The sequence below is a fragment of the Rhinatrema bivittatum genome, chromosome 12 (genome assembly GCF_901001135.1).
Source record: "Rhinatrema bivittatum chromosome 12, aRhiBiv1.1, whole genome shotgun sequence".
Classification (NCBI taxonomy): Eukaryota; Metazoa; Chordata; class Amphibia; order Gymnophiona; family Rhinatrematidae; genus Rhinatrema; species Rhinatrema bivittatum.
In genome coordinates, this window is record NC_042626.1 from 45536959 (window position 1) to 45556456 (window position 19498).

Genomic DNA, 19498 nt, shown 5'->3' on the forward strand with positions numbered 1-19498 from the left:
TCATCCTTTCTCCCCCCAGCATTCCCACCCTCAGCCTTTCACCCCCCTCGCCACCAGACTGCCCCCCCACCCAATTCGTCCGCAGCTTAGGCATATGGCTAGACAACCACTTTAACCTCAAAAAATTCATTTCTAACACCATAAAGAGCGGATTCTTCAAACTCCACACCTTGAAGAGAATCAAACCTCTCTTACACACTTCTGACTTCCGAACAGTACTGCAGGCCATGATCCTTTCCAAATTGGACTACTGCAACGCAATCCTACTAGGCCTCCCAAAAAATACCCTTCAACCGTTACAGCTCCTACAGAATGCTGCCGCCCGCATTCTCACAAATACTCACAGTCACGAACACATCACCCCAGTTCTTCAATCCCTACACTGGCTCCCAGTAAACTCCAGGATAATCTACAAATCCCTCACCCTCATACACAAAGCCATTCACAACCAAAACATGCACTGGTTCCCTGAACATCTCCACATCCACAACACAACCAGACCAACCAGAAAACAACACCAAGCCAAACTACTTACACCCTCCCCCAAAGTCATCAAACATGCCACGATCAGAGAAAGATCATTCATTATAGCAGGCACATCCCACTGGAACAAAATGCCACCCCATCTACGCCAGGAACCCTGCCATAGAAAATTCAAACAGAACCTGAAAACCTGGCTCTTCAAACTAGCATACCCCGAATAACCAACCCCGCCCAACCCTACACACCCGACCCTCACGCCCCTCCCGACTGACACCCCCTATTGAATTTGACAACAGACTGACACTTCCCTCTGAACCTAGCAACCATGCCCCCTCCTCCTACTCCCACCTCATCAGCCCCCCCCTCCTCCTACCCCTCCATATCCGCCCTCTTACCCATCACCTTGTGAATAGTTAAAGAACATATTGTGAATAGTTAAAGAACCTACTTTCCTTCTACCCGCACAAGAATTACCTCCTCTTACCCCCCCTTTCCCCTTTTACCTTTTCCCCTCTACTCTCCTTAAGAGTTTATCAAGTAATCACCTGATAAACCACCTATCCCAAGTTGAACAGCTGTCATATTGTTTATCTATTCTAATTTATAGTAAAGCTAAATACTGTTTATCTATGCTTATCTACTCTAAATTATTGTAAAGCCTGTTGCTACGTTACGTTACATTGTGAACCGGGGTGATGTTTTTAACGTGCCCCGGTATATAAAAAACTCTTAAATGAATAAATAAATAAATAAAAAGGAGCTTGTGGGGAGCTGTTAGGGCACACATTGATAAGATGAAACAGATGGTGTGTGGTCCCTTGGGGAGGCTGGGGGGGGGGGGGGGGGGAGGGGGATGTTTTCTTATAGGTTCTGTTCTGGATATTTTTGTGGAGGGTAGGGTGTATGAATGTGTTGCTGAATGGAGGGGTGTCATCCCAACAATACAGTTGTTATGTGTGCATATAATTTGATCTATATGCTTTAGAGATTAAAAATATGGCTACAGCTGTAGGGTGCTTTGGGGCTGGGAGTACTCAATTTTCAAGGTGAGTCGCCAGTAGCTTCCAAATAGCTAGAAACCATAATGGTGGGTGTTAACATTACCTTGAATGTTGATGATACACATTCTCCCAATAAGCTTACCTTTCTCCCACTCCCCTTTCTCCTACCTCACTCCACCTCTCCTTTATCCTATTGCCTATACCCCCACACCACTATCAACTTCTCCCTTAAAACTATCACCGTTTGTACCCGGTTCCCACCACCCCCACCTCCCCTCCCCCACTACCCCCTCCTTTAATCATTCTCACGTGCACCTGCCCCTGTCCTACTGTAAATAAGTTTCATATACCAAATATCTCAAGTGCACATGCCAAATAACCTTGTATATTGGTTCTTTTTGTAACGCTGCCTGTTTGACTCTCCTCTCCCCCTCACCACCATCAACCTCGCCCTGGAAACTATCACCTTTTGTACCCGGTTCCCACCACCCCCACCTCCCCCCGCCTCCCCTCCCTCCCCCCCCCCCCTTAATCATTCTTATGTGCACCTGCCCCTATCCTACTGTAAATAAGTTTCATATACCAAATATCTCAAATGCACATGCCAACTAACCTTGTATATTGGTTCTTTTTGTAACGCTGCCTGTTTGATTCTCCTCTCCTCTTCTTTGTATATCACCCAGTTAACCCCTCCCCTGTTCATTGTAATTTCCTTTCCTCTCTCAGTTATTTGTAAACCGACATGATGTGTCCTACGAATGCCGGTATAAAAAAGTTTTTAAATAAATAAAATAAAAATAAATAAATAAATAAATAAATAATTCTCAAATAGTTATGATTCAAGAAACCAACTAAGAAACAGAGCACGCTAAACTGAAAAGAATGGATTGGACAGTGTTTCACTCCTCGCATACAAAGCTTCAAAGGGGTGGGGCTGTATGGATTCATAAACAACTTCCCTTTGAATGGAGGCAACAGGTTAAAAATGAAGATGGTCAGTTTATTATAGTGCTAGGCTCGTTTTTTTTTTTTTTAGTACAACATCACGCTACACATTGGGGTGGATTTTCAGAGCCCTGCTCGCGTAAATCCGCCCAAAACCGGGCGGATTTACGCGAGCAGGGCCCTGCGCGCCAGGAAGCCTATTTTACATAGGCCTCCCGGCGCGCGCAGAGCCCCGGGACTCGCGTAAGTCCCGGGGTTCTCCGAGGGGGGCGTGCCCGGTCGTCGCAGTGTTTCGGGGGCGTGTCGGCAGTGTTTTGGGGGCGGGTACAGGGGCGTGGCCACGCCCTCCGTACCCGCCCCCAGGTCGCGGCCCGGCGCGCAGGAGGCCCGCTCGCGCGCGGGGATTTACTTCTCCCTCCGGGAGGCGTAAATCCCCGGAGAAAGGTAAGGGGTGGGTGCAGACAGGGCCGGGGGGGTGGGTTAGGTAGAGGAAGGGAGGGGAAGGTGAGGGGAGGGCGTTAGAGGATTCCCTCCAAGGCCGCTCCGATTTCGGAGCGGCCTTGGAGGGAACGGGGGTAGGCTGCGCGGCTCGGCGCGCGCCGGCTATACAAAATCGATAGCCTTGCGGGCGCCGATCCAGGTTTTTAGCAGCTCCGCGCGTATCTACTAAAATCCAGCGTACTTTTGTTTGCGCCTGGAGCGCAAACAAAAGTAGGCTTTTCGCGCGCCTTTTAAAATCCGCCCCAATATGTATGGCCCCAATGTCTACTGTCATGAGTTTTTCACAGGAACAACAAAGTTCTTGCAATTTTCATAATATCAGTTGGCGCTGGGTGGCAATTTCAATATTGTTACCAATAGAAATGGTGATCACAATCCACCGCTGGAGGAAAGAAAAGGGTATGGTAAGTGGGATGTAAATTTTGTATGTAAAGAGCTTGGGCTTGTGGATGCTTGGCACATTTTACAGCCTGGTGAGGCTAGATTCACTTTTTTCTCTAATCCTTACTATAGCTATTCTAGACTATTACCTCCTTATTCTTTCTGCTTTTTTCACCAGATTAAAACAAAGCCATGTACGATATCTCCCATATCTTGCCTTTCCTCTAAGGTACATATCTTTAGATCTTTAAATCTGTCCCCATATGCTTTAGAACAAAGACCACTAACCATTTCGTTAGCCACCCTCTGAACTGACTCCAACTGGTTTATATCCTTTTGAAGGTGCAGTCTCCAGAATTGCAGCCAACATTCAAAATGAGGTCTAACCAGAGACCTATAAGGGGCAATATCACCTCCCTTTTTCTGCTGAACATTCCTCTCCTTATGTAGCTAAGCCCTTGCTTTTTTGCCATCACTTTATCCAATTGTTTGATCACCAGATACAACCAGATTCTGCATTTTTTTCATGTTTAGAAGAATTTCACCCACCTACACTGTCCTCCTTCCTTGGGTTTTTGCACTCTAAATGCATAAATTTGCATTTTTTTTTTTTAGTATTAAGTCTTAGCTGACAGACCCTAGATTATTTCTTGAGCTTTGCTATATCTCTCCTATTTTCCACACCTTCCTCACCATCCTGTTGCAGATTTTGGTATCATTGGTAAAAAGACAAATTTTTCCTGACAATCCTTCTGCAATGTCGCTCACTTAAACGAAAACCAATCCAAGGACAGATCCCCAAGGCACACCACTAGTAAGGCCCACTTCCTCGTAGTTAACGCCATTTAACATTACCCTTTCTCGCCTCCCACTAGCTGCTAAACCAGTCTGTCACTGTATAGCTCATACCAAGGGCACTCAATTTTATTTATAAGTTGTCTATGTAGAAGTATGTCAAAGGCCATATTGAAATCCAAGTACACTACATCTCGTCACCCAAAGAAATTAATCCGATTTGTCTGACAAGATCTACCTCTGGTAAAATCATGCTGCCTCGGATCTTCCAATCCACTGGATTCCGAGAACTGCACTATCATCTGTTTAGGAAGCAATTCCATTAATTTGCTCACCATAGACAGACTAAGCAGTCTATAATTTCCAGCCATCTCCTTACTTCCACTTTTAATAGCAGGAACCATGGCCATCTGTTTCCAGTCCTCCAGAACTATTACATTGAAAAAGTCAGCCAGTGGAGCTGCTAGAACTTCTCTGTTCCTTAGTACCCTAGGATGTATCCTATTCCAGCCCCATTCTAGCTCAGCAGTTAGAGCAGTGGGCTATGAACTAGGGAAGCCAGGGTTCAAATCCCACTACTGCTCCTTGGGAGATTGGGTAAATCACTTAACCCTCCATTGCCTCGGGTACAAACAGATTGTGAGTCCTCAGGGAAATACTTACAGTAACCAAATGTAAACTACTATGAAGTAGCACCTTTCTAAATAAGTTTAACTTAGTTCCTCATGAATACACTGTTCTGAAAATTGATTGAGGTTTACCTCACTTCCAGTTTTACTTATGTTCATTTCATGTTGTCTTGCTCCTGACCCTTCCACAGTAAACACCAAACAAATATTTGTTAAGCAATGTTGCTTTTTCCTCATCAGCTTCTACATATTCCTCTCCTTCCTTTTAGAGTCTCACAATGCCCAGTTTGTGCTGGGCCCATAAGCAGTTATTCAGGCTTTCTTGTTATGTGCCACAGGCTGCACAGTGTTGTCTTGTTTCTCTTATTTTTAAGGAATGTTTGTTGAAAAGGATCATGCATGTTTTATTCTGCAATCCACTTTGTACATGTTTGTGACAAGTGTGGACAATACATTTTTAATAAATAGAAAATGCTACTTTTGCACTTCCTATCATATCTTAAAATAAAAAAAGTCATTCCCCTCCCAGTTTATCATTTTTGCTATTTTCCTTTCCATTCCAGACTACTTTCCTAGCTTCTCTTAGCTTTCCAGATATTGTCACCTGTCTTCCTTTTTCTGTGGAAGACAAACTACATCATAGAGCAAAGGTTTCAGGCAACCAATGAATGATGGCTTTTTCTTGCCTCAATGGGGCTTATAATGTGCACTAGTAGGAAAAAAAAAAAAAAAAGTTAACAAGTTCCCAGTTATACTTACGGGTCAAATTCATGGATGACACTTTCAAATCTCAAAACAGAAAATAGTCTGGTAGAGAAAGCTGCAATACAAAACACTGCATTAGTATCCAACAGCTGCAATACAAAGAGCATATATAACATCTCTCAGAACAATAGTTAAAGGAGAAAGCAGCAATACATAAGCAACCAGTGCAATAGCCATCTAGTTGAACAAAAGACTGCAACGAACAGGCAAAGGGCAATTTTCCCCATTCCAGAGAGAATATGGTTCCTAAATAAGCTAAACACCCCTTTGCACTTTATAATTACTTTCAAATACACATGCAACTATCTGACTAGATGCAGAGCGTGTGGGGGGGGGAGGGGGAGGCGTGTGCAGTGGGTCGCAAAACAAACAAGAGCTATAGAAACTTACAGAGTACTGCTCCCATCGAGAGGATGAGAAGTTTGAGGAGTGTGTCCTGTTTCTCATAGGAGAGGCGCAGAAATCCTAATCTAGTCATTTTCACACAAAAGGTTGGGGGGAGGTCAACACTCAAGACACCTGAAAAATAAAGGGAAATAGAAACAGTATTACTTGCAGTGGAATGAAGTGTGAAAGACCTGGGTTTATTCCCAGACCGAGGATGCCGCAGAGATAGCATTCACAGTATCTACAGAAGAGGGAGTCCCAGCATTGCTTAACAGTGACACCTACTAGCTGCAACCAAGGTGTACTTGCATCAGGTCCAGGGTAGAACTGTGGGTGGTCATCAGCCCAAGGACTATCCCTTCAAAGGATGAGCTTGTGAAGATTATACAAATGGGTATATGTGGGGGGAGGAGTACCATACCCTGGCTATTTGTAAATGAAGGCTTATTGCAATAGAGGCAGACTTGGGTTGAGCTGGAAGCCCAAAAAAGAAGCATGATGAGACACAGCTGGCCATAAAATATATTTAAACGTTTGCCAACATACACACAAAAAAAAAAATCTCAACATATTGCTGTACTTAGAAAAGGAAATATTCATTGTTCATCTCTAACAGTGAAAAGCAGTGACAAATGTATAGTTTAGAGTCCCATATAATCATTGTTTAAATAGTGCCAGTGAGGTACAAAGCACACAGAAAAGAGGTAATTTACAATTTCCTGCTTATTTAGCAAAAAAAAGCCCTTGGTATACATGGAAAAATTTTGTTTTACCTGTTAATTACATTTACTTGAATATTGCTAAACCAGTCCAGATGCATTTCATAAACATACTCAGGGCTGCAGAGGCACCAAAGGAGAGCATCTTGTATTGGCAGTGTTATGTATTTTGCTACAAACCTGAGGATCTTCCATTGGGTGACTTGACTGGGTAAGCGTGCATAAGCATCCTTTAAATCCAGAGCATATATCCAATCTCTAGGATGAATGAAAGAACCATCCAGTGGAATTTCATCTGAACCAGCAGCTTTTTGGCCTTTGCAAACCCAGTATAGTCCTCAATCCTCCTGATTTTTTATGATTTAGAAAATGCCAAGAACAGAATCCCTGGCCACACTTCTGCAGGAGAAGAGATGCCACTTCCAACTGCTGTTGGGCAGATTGAGACAGATCTGAAGACTGAAATCCACTGGGTTGGAGGAAGAGAACAAGAGAAGTGCAAGTGGTACCTACTGGAGGAGAGATGCCTTAGAACTGCCAAAAACTGGTATCAGACTTAAGTAGGAAACTGTTTCTGTAGAGAGGTCAGAGCTTCATGATACTGAAGGGACATCTTTGAAGGCATGACTACTTTTAAGTGAAGTACTGGCACCTAGTAGGAAGTGGTTGGTCCCCTGCTGCAACTGACAATAAGGTGGATTGATGCTTCTTAATCAGAGCCGCCATCTCTAACTTTATTTCCTGAACATGTTGACCCCTTGTACAGGACACATCTGCGAAATAATCATGCATGTCTTCTTGGAGGCACTACCTCATAGCCAAAATGAAGGGTATCGGTAAGGCACAACTCATAGCCATGCAGGTCTCCAGGCCCCTATAGCAGCAACTGACGTTCTACCTGCAGTATCAAAAGCTTCATAAACAGAATGGATAAGATGCTTCTTTGCATCTTCCACAGACCAACAAAATGACAGCCTGCTCTGGGTCTGATGACTGTCAAGGGCTTTAGCTTCCCTTACACATTCAGGCAGATACTGCACTATAAAGAGAGCTGGTGAGCTGTAATCAGTATAGAACTCTGGACGTCCTTTTTGCCAAACGTTTCTAACACCTTTAGGACCTTCCCCAAATATGATCAGCATGGTTACAAGTATGCTTAGCACACTTTAAACAAGGATTCAAATGGTGCAGTATTTGGATTCCCCCCCCCCCCCCAATCCAGGGCAGCCTATACTCTATATTTAAGTCCATCTTCTGGGCCACTGGGAAGTATAATGGAAGTGTTTGCTACATCCTCATCTGAAGGTCCTGGAAAAGCTTGTTAAAGCAGGATAGCTGCTGAACCTGCTGAAGGCTGCAGAAACTGAAGTAGTCTGAAGACATCCATTCTCGGGTCATTTTCCACCCTGACACTGATATCTATTCTTTACCAACTTATCCAAGAATATGGAGTAGCAGAGACCCTCCAGAGGGGAGGTACGCTATGGCATGTATGGAAAGGGAATATACCTGAATACGTTAGGTTATTGAGATTTTTCCAATATATGTAAGTAGTACCGATTCTTAAATGTATTCATAGGTGAGTGACTCTCATACCATCCCGCTAGCTTATTGGCATATCTGCTCTCAAGCCGCATTAGGGATCATCTTTAATCATTGGTCACTATTTTACCCATGTATTTATGTTTCAAATTATTTTACTTTTTTTGTTCTTTTTTCTTTAAATAAAAATTGTACTTCCCTTATGAAGCTCAATGTCCATGGAGGGTGATGCCCTTCCGATTATTTTAAATGCAGTCCAGAGTACAGTTCGACGTGCACGTTTCGCGTCCTGTGCTGCTTCAGGAACCTATCTGGCTGTATTCGCGTGTGCCAAATTTCCTTTGGTTACACTTCAATATCTGAAAGAATAAATGTTTATCACAAACCATTCTGTTGAGATTATATTTTCCTTTCTTGAGTATTCATCTGCACTTACTGCCTCGCGAACGTGAACATTACTTCGTCGCAGTCCGGGAGAGATTTCTCCTGTGGAGCGGAGGCTCTAGAAATGCTGCTTTTAAACGCATGCGCTTCATTTGGATTCAGCTGATTATTCACCTACTGATTCCACCTAATTCACTCTGACTTCACTTAGCGTTTGCGCATGTCTCAAAGTATTAGCTGATTGTGATTATCGCACGTGAATCATATGCACTGCATCCATTCTATCTCACGATTGAGGCCATACGGATGAACTGTATTCAATTGAAATATCCATCGCTGTTCCTGGATTCTCAGATGTTTTACACGATCGCCTCCGCGCCAATGTGCAGGTATATGTTCAAGCACTGACCATCTTAGATCAGTGAAATTATGCTGATGTTCAGCAAAATGAGACCAGCGGCGCTTCCATTTTCCCTGTTTTCAGACAACTCTTATGCTCAGTTAATCTTGTCCTTAATTGACGCTTTGTCATGCCTATGTACTTGAGCTCGCAGGGGCAGAATATTATATAAATTACAAAGCTAATTTGGCAGGATGTTTCCCTCAATAAATGTAACTTGGCGTTCACCTTGTAGGGAGATCGATGTTTTCGTAGATTTCAAAACGCATAAATTGCAACCTGTGCAATCAGGAAATTTCAATAGTGTAGGTGGCTGATACATACTAGCACGTACAATATGATTTTTTACATTGGGACCCCTGCTATATGCAAATCGAATAGGAGCTGTAAATTCAGGATGTATTTGTTGAAGTATTTTCCAATGTTGGCGAATAACGTAACTGATCTCAACTGATTTTACTGTATGTCTCAATACCATCGTTTGGCGTGATGGTGCATTTGTTGACGTATTTTTAAGAAATAAATAATCCCTATTAGCATAGAGAGCACGCTTGTATGCTCATTTAACATCAGAAACAGGATATCCTTTTTGCAGAAATCTGTCTGCCATCCTCTGGGCTTGAATCTTAAAATCTTGTCTATCAGTGCATAAGCGTCGCAATCTTATAAATTGTCCCACTGGTAAGTTTTTCTTCAATGCTGTTGGATGGAAGCTGTCGAATTTCAAAAGATTGTTTCGTTCATTTGCTTTGCGATAGATACTAGTGCTCAGTCTGGTGTTCTGTTTAATAATAAGAATATCCAGATAGGCTATCTGTTGTGAATGATAATTAATCGTAAATTTTAAACATGAATCAAGCGCATTTAACCACTTAAAAAAATCAAGTAGTGCTGATTCTGTGCCCTGCCATATCACTAGGACATCATCGATATATCTCTTCCAGCAGATCATATCTTTTTCCCATGGATTATTTGAAATGTACTGGGCTTCAAAGGAAGCCACAAAAATATTCGCTATGCTGGGGCCATGGCTGCTCCCATAGCAGTCCCGCGTATTTGGAGGAAGAATTGTCCTTCAAATGTAAAATAATTTTTCGAGAGGGCCAATGTGAGTAGTGAACTAATGAATTCTGTAGGGATGCGCTGAGGCGTTGGACGTATATTCAATTTTTCAACCACTGCTTTTACTGCCAGGTCTTGTGGTATAACTGTATATAAAGACTCGATGTCTAGAGTCACCAAAAGGCTGTGATCTGGAATTTCAAGCGTCTCCAAATACTGTAATATTTGCGAACTATCCTTGACATACGAGGGTGCTTCTGAAACATATGGTTGAAGAATTTTATCGAGAAATATGGAGATGGGTTCCATAACCGAATCATTGGCAGACACTATTGGACGTCCTGGTGGATGATCTAATGTTTTATGTATTTTTGGGACCATGTACAGTACAGGAATGCGCAGATGCTTTTTGATCAAAAAATCTCTCTCAGTACGAGTTAAGAAACCTTGATCATAACTTGATTCTATAAGGTCTTTGATTTCTTCCTGTATTTGTGAAGTTGGGTCCGTGGTTAAAGATTTATAAAAAGAGGTGTTAGACACCTGTCGCAGTGCCTCCTGTTTATAATCCTCACTACTCAAAACTACTATCGCACCACCTTTATCCGCGGGTTTTATAACTATGTCCGTGCATTTTTGTAGTTGAAATAATGCTGATTTCTCAGTTGTTGACATATTAAAGTACATGTGATTTTTTGTTTTCTCGAGTTTCTCAACTTCACGGATGACCAACTCCTGAAATGTGTTTATCGCGGGATCCCCAGGTGGTGGGGGATTCCAGTTAGACTTAACATTTATTCTTTCAGATATTGAAGTGTAACCGAAGGAAATTTGGCACACGCGAATACAGCCAGATAGGTTCCTGAAGCAGCACAGGACGCGAAACGTGCACGTCGAACTGTACTCTGGACTGCATTTAAAATAATCGGAAGGGCATCACCCTCCATGGACATTGAGCTTCATAAGGGAAGTACAATTTTTATTTAAAGAAAAAAGAACAAAAAAAGTAAAATAATTTGAAACATAAATACATGGGTAAAATAGTGACCAATGATTAAAGATGATCCCTAATGCGGCTTGAGAGCAGATATGCCAATAAGCTAGCGGGATGGTATGAGAATCACTCACCTATGAATACATTTAAGAATCGGTACTACTTACATATATTGGAAAAATCTCAATAACCTAACGTATTCAGGTATATTCTATATTGGACTCGTTGGTTAATCGATTGAGTTAATTGATATATATGTATGGAAAGGGATCAGATGGAATCCCTGGGATGCCATCTCATCTCTTCACCACAGGGGAACATTAAGCCATGACTCCAATGATTATGGTGGCAACTGAGACAGAGACCTCTGCTGGACTGGAGAGGAAACATCCAGAAGGAACTCAAACCAGATTAAGCTCACTTCTTCACCTCTCTGATCTATAAAGGGATTCCTCTGGAGAATGCACTACCATTGTAGGCAAATCTCTCTCATGCATATTCATTGTGAATATCCTGAAAATTTGGCCTGTCTATGGCCCTCGAGTACTGGGGTCCACCATCACTGGCCTAGGTACAGGTGGTCTATAAATCATCATGTAAAATATATTCTTAAGCAGCTCCCAAGCTTTGCATGCAAACAGGTCCAGTAGGAGCTTTGATGTCAATTAGATGAGAACAGTTTCCATTTAAAGTTTTAAGCCCTTCCTGGTTGATATCTGAAAGTGCTCGACATCCATGCTGTCAGGTTGAAAGAGAAGAGATCTGGATGATACAGACAATCCTCTTCTTCAGTCAATAAAGATGGATCAGCCCCTAGATCAGTGATGGCGAACTCCAGTCCTCGAGTGCCACAAACAGGCCAGGTTTTCAGGATATCCACAATGAATATGCATGAGAAAGATGTGCATGCACTGCCTCCACTGTATGCAAATCTATCTCATGCATATCCTGAAAATATGGCCTGTTTGTGAAACTCAAGGACTGGAGTTTGCCATCATTGCCCTAGAGAGGCTAATGGGGGCTGATGGCCAGTTGTACTAGGAACCAGACTTGCCAGGTCCATGATGGTGCAAGAAATATCAGTTGGGCCTGGTCTTTAAGCACATTTTGTACAATGCTGGCTGTCAGCAGAACAGATGAAAAAGCATACATGAGATCTACCTTCCAGGTGAACAGAAAAACATACCAAGAGGACTTGCATCTGCTTAGAAGAATGGAACAAAATCTTTCCACTTTTTTGTTTTCCTCAGATGCAGAGAGATTGAGCAAGGAATGTCCCTAAAGGTCAAAATAGCCTGCTGTTGACTGATGCAGGGACCACGCTGAGAGGATCTGCTAATGTTCTGGTTATCCCTGGAAGGTAGGTCGCTTGACAGAGTCCATGATCCTGTGTCTCCTCGCTTGACAACATATTGGTTGTCAGTTTGAATAACTTTCTCCGCCTCCTCCCCACCTCAGGAGAAGGCGTGTCTGATAGCTCGAAGCTCCAACAAGTTGATTTCCACTACCGACCAAGACTCTTGAGTTTGGAAGAGGCCCCTACGTGCACCACCACTCTCTCAGGGGGAGCATCTGTCAACATCACCTGATCAATAGAGGGAGGGGTGCCTCTTCCCGTTAAATGCATGAGTCTAACCATCAGTGGAACTCTCTTTCATGCCTTGCAAGACAGTCACTAAAGTTGTCTGAGTTAACTAGTCTCATTGGGAATGGAGGTTATTTTAGGACTCTCATATGAAGGCAAGCTAGAGATACTACATGAACAGCCACCATCATACGAACCAGAACAACTATAACTTCCCTGGCTGCTGTCAACCCCATGTTCACCAAGTAAGAGCCAGGGAACTTAGAACGTCCGCTTGAACTGGTGGAAGAAACACTGTTGTAGAGAGGCTGTCCATTCTCTGATTTTCTGAGAAGGGACTAGTGTCGATTTTTTTCAAATTGACTAGAAACGCTAGACACTGTAGGAGGACCCCAGAGTCAGGCAGAACTCTGGAATCTCAATGCATGGATGAGACAATGGTACAGGGAAGAGGGTTTTAGTTTTTGTGAGGAACTGGGCAACCTTTTGGGAAAGGGAGAGTCTTTTCCGAAAGGATGGGTTCTACCTTAACCAGGGTGGAATCAGGCTGTTGGTGCTAAGCTTTAAAATGGAGAGAGAGCAGCTTTTAAACTAGAACAAAGGGGAAAGCAGACAGTCACTTAGCACATGGCTTGGAGGAAAGTATCTTCAAAAGTACTAATGAAAAAAGAGAATTAGAGCATCCCAGCAGAGGTAGACCACATGCCTATAAGTAAAGAACCACCTGAGTTAAAACTATCAAGTGATAAGCAGATTATTAATATTAACAAAAACCATACTTTTGAAATGTCTGTATGACAATACCACAATATTTCAAAATACCATCATGTAACTCCGAAGATAGCTCTAGCCTAGTATATTTTTATATTGACAGTGAGACCTCATATATTATGGCGGGCTATTAATCCGTTTGCCCTTGAACGCCAATGTCAATGTTATGCGGTGATATAATTTCAGCTTCACCGTATCAAAATGTTATAATCATCGGTCTCTCTGACAATTGTTAGTAGTAAGTCCTTGTGTCAATGTACACCATATTATAAAGGGCAGTGAAAAAGGTGAACACTTATCGTGGCACAGTGTGCAGATGTGCAGCAGGGTTAAAGCTCTGGCGTTGGCCCGACACGGCTCGTGTTTCTGGGAACCTTCTTCAGGGGCCGCAGTATGCCAGTACTGTAATATAATAAAACTAGGTTAAGACTTGAAACAAGAAATTTTTAACACAAACTGCAAGCTGCTCGGTACCTACTTATTCCCAAAAACTGCCGGTATGTTCTGCTGTGGGGCTGCAGCGATATTCGGGCAGCAGGATCTGCCATTTTAGACTACCTGTTTTGTACCTACCTCTGAGGGCGGAAACAATTAATGCTGACGTCAAACCACTTAACTCAAATGGATTAACTAAATGAGCGACGACCATTCCACAGATTCATTGAGACCAAGAGGTGATTCAGATGATAATGTAAAGATCCACCATTGTTCTCGGAAATTCAGTAATTGATTAATATTACCACCGCGGGAACTCGGCGTTATTTGTTCCAGGATTGTCCATCGGAGTTGGTCAAAAGTGTGGCCTAATGTGATACAGTGGTTAACCATAGGTGCCTCCATATTTGCGGTATTAAGGCGGCTCCGATGTTCAACCAGCCGCGTTTTAATTTTCCTGCTTGTGCGTCCAACGTATGTTAATTGGCACGGACACTGTATCAAGTAAACCACCGATGTGGAATTACAGGTTGTTTCTGATCTTTTATAATAAATCTTGCCTGTGCGGGGGTGTTGCCAAGATGATCCCTCCATTGTGGTGGCACACATTCCACAACTGCCACATCCAATGTGATTACCTTGCTGAATGACTGTTTTCTGGCCAGTGATTGCTGCGTGCACTACAAAGTCCTTTAAATTTTTGCTTCGTTGGTATGCAAACAACGGGTGCTCAGAAAAAATGTGATGCAATTGCAAAACATGCCAATGTCTTTTTATGCTTTGCATAATTAAATAAGATTTATCAGTGTGTGTGAGTACACAAATGTCAGTGGTGACAGGAGCCTGAATTTTGTATTCCAACAACCCTGATCGTGGGGAGTGCCACGCTCTTTTGAAGGCTTTGTATACTGCACTGTAAGGATATCCCCTAGAAAAAAACCTCTCTGCAAGGTTACCCGCTTGAGTTTTAAAGTCGAGATCTGATGAACATAGGCGTCTAAGCCTAAAAAATTGACTGACGGGGAGGCCTTGTTTAAATGCTCTAGGGTGAAAACTATGATATCTAAGAAGATTGTTTCTTTCTGTATCTTTGCGATGAATGGAAGTGTGTAAGTGTTGATTATGAATGAAAATGGAAATATCTAAAAACGATATCTGTGTGTTGCTGTATTGTGTGGTAAATTTCAAATCACTGTCTACAGTATTTATCCAAACAAAAAATTCTTGTACTGAAAAGTTGTCTCGTCTCCAAAAAATGAGAAGATCGTCTATGTAACGGATCCAAAGAGCCACGGCGCTGAACCAATGGGAACTATATATGTGAAGTCTTTCAAGTCTATCCATGACCAAATTAGCAATTGAAGGGGCTGCTGAAGACCCCATTGCTATGCCATGGATTTGTAAGTAAAATTGGGTGTTAAATGAAAAATAATTTTTTTGAATGACTAATTTGGCTACCTCATATATGAACCAGAACGGGATTCTGGAGCCTGCCATGTTATTTTTAAGAGTTTCCTCTATGGTTAGTAGAGCTGTGACATGAGACACATTTGTGTATAATGAGACCACATCCATCGTGACTAAAGTTATGGGTTCCGTCAATACTGAATAATTCGCCAACTCTTTTAAAGCTGCTGTAGTGTCTTGAATATATGACTTCATTTTTTGAACATAAGGTTTCAAAAATTTGTCGAGAAAGATGGCTAATGGTTCCAGTAAAGACCCATTACTAGAAACTATGGGTCTCAAAGGAGGGTCAGTTGACGATTTATGAACTTTGGGTATTCCATATAATGTAGGAATGCGAGGATGTTGCTGGAGTAAAAAATTGCGTTCTTTACGAGTGAGGAATGGTGTCACTTTTTCTTCCAGTAGGATTTCAATGGTACGGGTTAGTTCCTCCGTAGGATCCTTTTCTAGTTTCTTATAATATTTGGAGTCAGATAAATGTATAGTTAATTTCGTGATGTATTGGTCCCGATCCATTGAGACCCATAGTTTCTAGTAATGGGTCTTTACTGGAACCATTAGCCATCTTTCTCAACAAATTTTTGAAACCTTATGTTCAAAAAATGAAGTCATATATTCAAGACACTACAGCAGCTTTAAAAGAGTTGGCGAATTATTCAGTATTGACGGAACCCATAACTTTAGTCACGATGGATGTGGTCTCATTATACACAAATGTGTCTCATGTCACAGCTCTACTAACCATAGAGGAAACTCTTAAAAATAACATGGCAGGCCCCAGAATCCCGTTCTGGTTCATATATGAGGTAGCCAAATTAGTCATTCAAAAAAATTATTTTTCATTTAACACCCAATTTTACTTACAAATCCATGGCATAGCAATGGGGTCTTCAGCAGCCCCTTCAATTGCTAATTTGGTCATGGATAGACTTGAAAGACTTCACATATATAGTTCCCATTGGTTCAGCGCCGTGGCTCTTTGGATCCGTTACATAGACGATCTTCTCATTTTTTGGAGACGAGACAACTTTTCAGTACAAGAATTTTTTGTTTGGATAAATACTGTAGACAGTGATTTGAAATTTACCACACAATACAGCAACACACAGATATCGTTTTTAGATATTTCCATTTTCATTCATAATCAACACTTACACACTTCCATTCATCGCAAAGATACAGAAAGAAACAATCTTCTTAGATATCATAGTTTTCACCCTAGAGCATTTAAACAAGGCCTCCCCGTCAGTCAATTTTTTAGGCTTAGACGCCTATGTTCATCAGATCTCGACTTTAAAACTCAAGCGGGTAACCTTGCAGAGAGGTTTTTTTCTAGGGGATATCCTTACAGTGCAGTATACAAAGCCTTCAAAAGAGCGTGGCACTCCCCACGATCAGGGTTGTTGGAATACAAAATTCAGGCTCCTGTCACCACTGACATTTGTGTACTCACACACACTGATAAATCTTATTTAATTATGCAAAGCATAAAAAGACATTGGCATGTTTTGCAATTGCATCACATTTTTTCTGAGCACCCATTGTTTGCATACCAACGAAGCAAAAATTTAAAGGACTTTGTAGTGCACGCAGCAATCACTGGCCAGAAAACAGTCATTCAGCAAGGTAATCACATTGGATGTGGCAGTTGTGGAATGTGTGCCACCACAATGGAGGGATCATCTTGGCAACACCCCCGCACAGGCAAGATTTATTATAAAAGATCAGAAACAACCTGTAATTCCACATCGGTGGTTTACTTGATACAGTGTCCGTGCCAATTAACATACGTTGGATGCACAAGCAGGAAAATTAAAACGCGGCTGGTTGAACATCGGAGCCGCCTTAATACCGCAAATATGGAGGCACCTATGGTTAACCACTGTATCACATTAGGCCACACTTTTGACCAACTCCGATGGACAATCCTGGAACAAATAACGCCGAGTTCCCGCGGTGGTAATATTAATCAATTACTGAATTTCCGAGAACAATGGTGGATCTTTACATTATCATCTGAATCACCTCTTGGTCTCAATGAATCTGTGGAATGGTCGTCGCTCATTTAGTTAATCCATTTGAGTTAAGTGGTTTGACGTCAGCATTAATTGTTTCCGCCCTCAGAGGTAGGTACAAAACAGGTAGTCTAAAATGGCAGATCCTGCTGCCCGAATATCGCTGCAGCCCCACAGCAGAACATACCGGCAGTTTTGGGAATAAGTAGGTACCGAGCAGCTTGCAGTTTGTGTTAAAAATTTCTTGTTTCAAGTCTTAACCTAGTTTTATTATATTACAGTACTGGCATACTGCGGCCCCTGAAGAAGGTTCCCAGAAACACGAGCCATGTCGGGCCAACGCCAGAGCTTTAACCCTGCTGCACATCTGCACACTGTGCCACGATAAGTGTTCACCTTTTTCACTGCCCTTTATAATATGGTGTACATTGACACAAGGACTTACTACTAACAATTGTCAGAGAGACCGATGATTATAACATTTTGATACGGTGAAGCTGAAATTATATCACCGCATAACATTGACATTGGCGTTCAAGGGCAAACGGATTAATAGCCCGCCATAATATATGAGGTCTCACTGTCAATATAAAAATATACTAGGCTAGAGCTATCTTCGGAGTTACATGATGGTATTTTGAAATATTGCGATAGAAGAATCCGTCATAAGTTGACAGTTGCAATTTAAAAGTGTATGACAATACCAGCAGTCTAAAAAGTAAGATGGGAGAGTTAGAATGGATAGCACCGAATGAAGAGGTAGACATGATTGGCATCTGAGATCTGATGGAAGGAGGATAATAAATGGGACACTGCTATACCAGGGTTCAAATTATATTGCAGTGATAATAAATGAATCTGTTGGGGGATGGCGCAGAGTCCAACAGAATAAAGATCATATAGGAAACTAAATCCACGTTAGGATTTCTATTCATAAGGATTCTGTGTATGATAGGAAAAAGTGTAGTGGATGCAGTTTACAACTATCCATCTGGCCAAAACATAGAGAAGGCAAAATGCTAACCGATTAGGGAAGCTAATAAATTAGGCAGCACAGCAATAATGGTAGATTGCAGTTACTCCAGTATTGATAAAATAAATGACTGCTACATGGAACAGTTGATTTGTGAACCGTTGAGAAGGGGAGCTATTTTAGACCTAATTCTTAGTGGAGTGCAGGATTTTGTGAGAGAGGTAATGGTGGTGTGGCTACTTGGCAATTGTGATCATTAAGTGCGATCAAATCTGACTTAATGACTGGAATGGGGACTAAGTAAATCTCCAACTCTAGCATTTAACTTTCAAAAGGGAGACTTTAATAAAATGAGGAAAATAGTTAGAAAAAACTGAAAAGTGAAGCTACAAAAGATTGAGTTTACAACAGGCGTGATCATTGTTTAAAAATACCATCTTAGAAATCCAGTCCAGATGTGTTTAAAAAAGGTGGAAAAAAGGCCAAATGACTGCTGGCATGGTTAGAAGGTGAGGTCAAAGAGGCTATTTTATCAAAAAAAACAAACCCCCATCAAAAATTGGAAGAAGGCTCCATCTGGAAAAAAAAAAAAAAGCACAAGTTTTGGCAAGTTAGTCAAACACTGATATGAAAATTCTAAGAGAATTTGTAAAGAAGCTGGCCATATATGCAAAAACTCATAATAAAAAGTTGGTAAATATATCCGAGCAGGAAGTCTGTAAGGAATTTGGTTGCAGTATTGGATGATCAAAGGCTTAAAAGGGGCACTTAGGGAAGATAAAGCCATCTAGGAAAGACTGAATTCATTTTTTGCTTTGGTGTATACCTGTTATATTTTGCTGGCTGTGTTAGTCACATTGCAGCCGGTCTCACTCACACTGAAGCCATGCTTCCATTGTGCTGCCAGCACTGGTGATCTATAGGTGTGCATGCTTTGAATCTATGTAGGCCCCGTGGTGAGAACTCTTCTTTCAGCACCTACCGATGAGATTATGCACCCAGGGGATTTAAACCCAGCTCTTTGCCTTCATAACAGATCTCCTGTTCTTCTGAAGTGCTCTTTGCCTCAGCGTGCTTTCATATATTTCTGACCATATTCCTGGTCCTGTGTCCATGAATGTGTCCTTGTTCTTCTCTTTCCCAGTCTTTCTATTCTTCCTAGTTTCATTGAATCCTCCTTCAGGCCTGATTCCTGTTGTCTTCAGCTCGGACTGGGCTTGGACCTTGCTCTTGTCTTCCACTTACCTTGATCTCGGTCTCT

At 41.9% G+C, this 19498-nt stretch overlaps 1 protein-coding gene across 1 annotated transcript in view; it reads right to left on the minus strand.

Moving 5' to 3' along the window:
* Positions 1-19498, minus strand: part of STT3A (STT3 oligosaccharyltransferase complex catalytic subunit A) — a 99647-nt gene that overhangs the window by 71445 nt on the left and 8704 nt on the right. The window contains exons 2-3 of the mRNA XM_029574230.1: positions 5891-6019; positions 5495-5555 (exon numbers count right to left, since the gene is read on the minus strand). Of these exons, the coding sequence (XP_029430090.1) occupies positions 5495-5555; positions 5891-5978 (149 nt within the window). The 5' untranslated portion in view covers positions 5979-6019. The remainder of the gene's footprint in view (positions 1-5494; positions 5556-5890; positions 6020-19498) is intronic.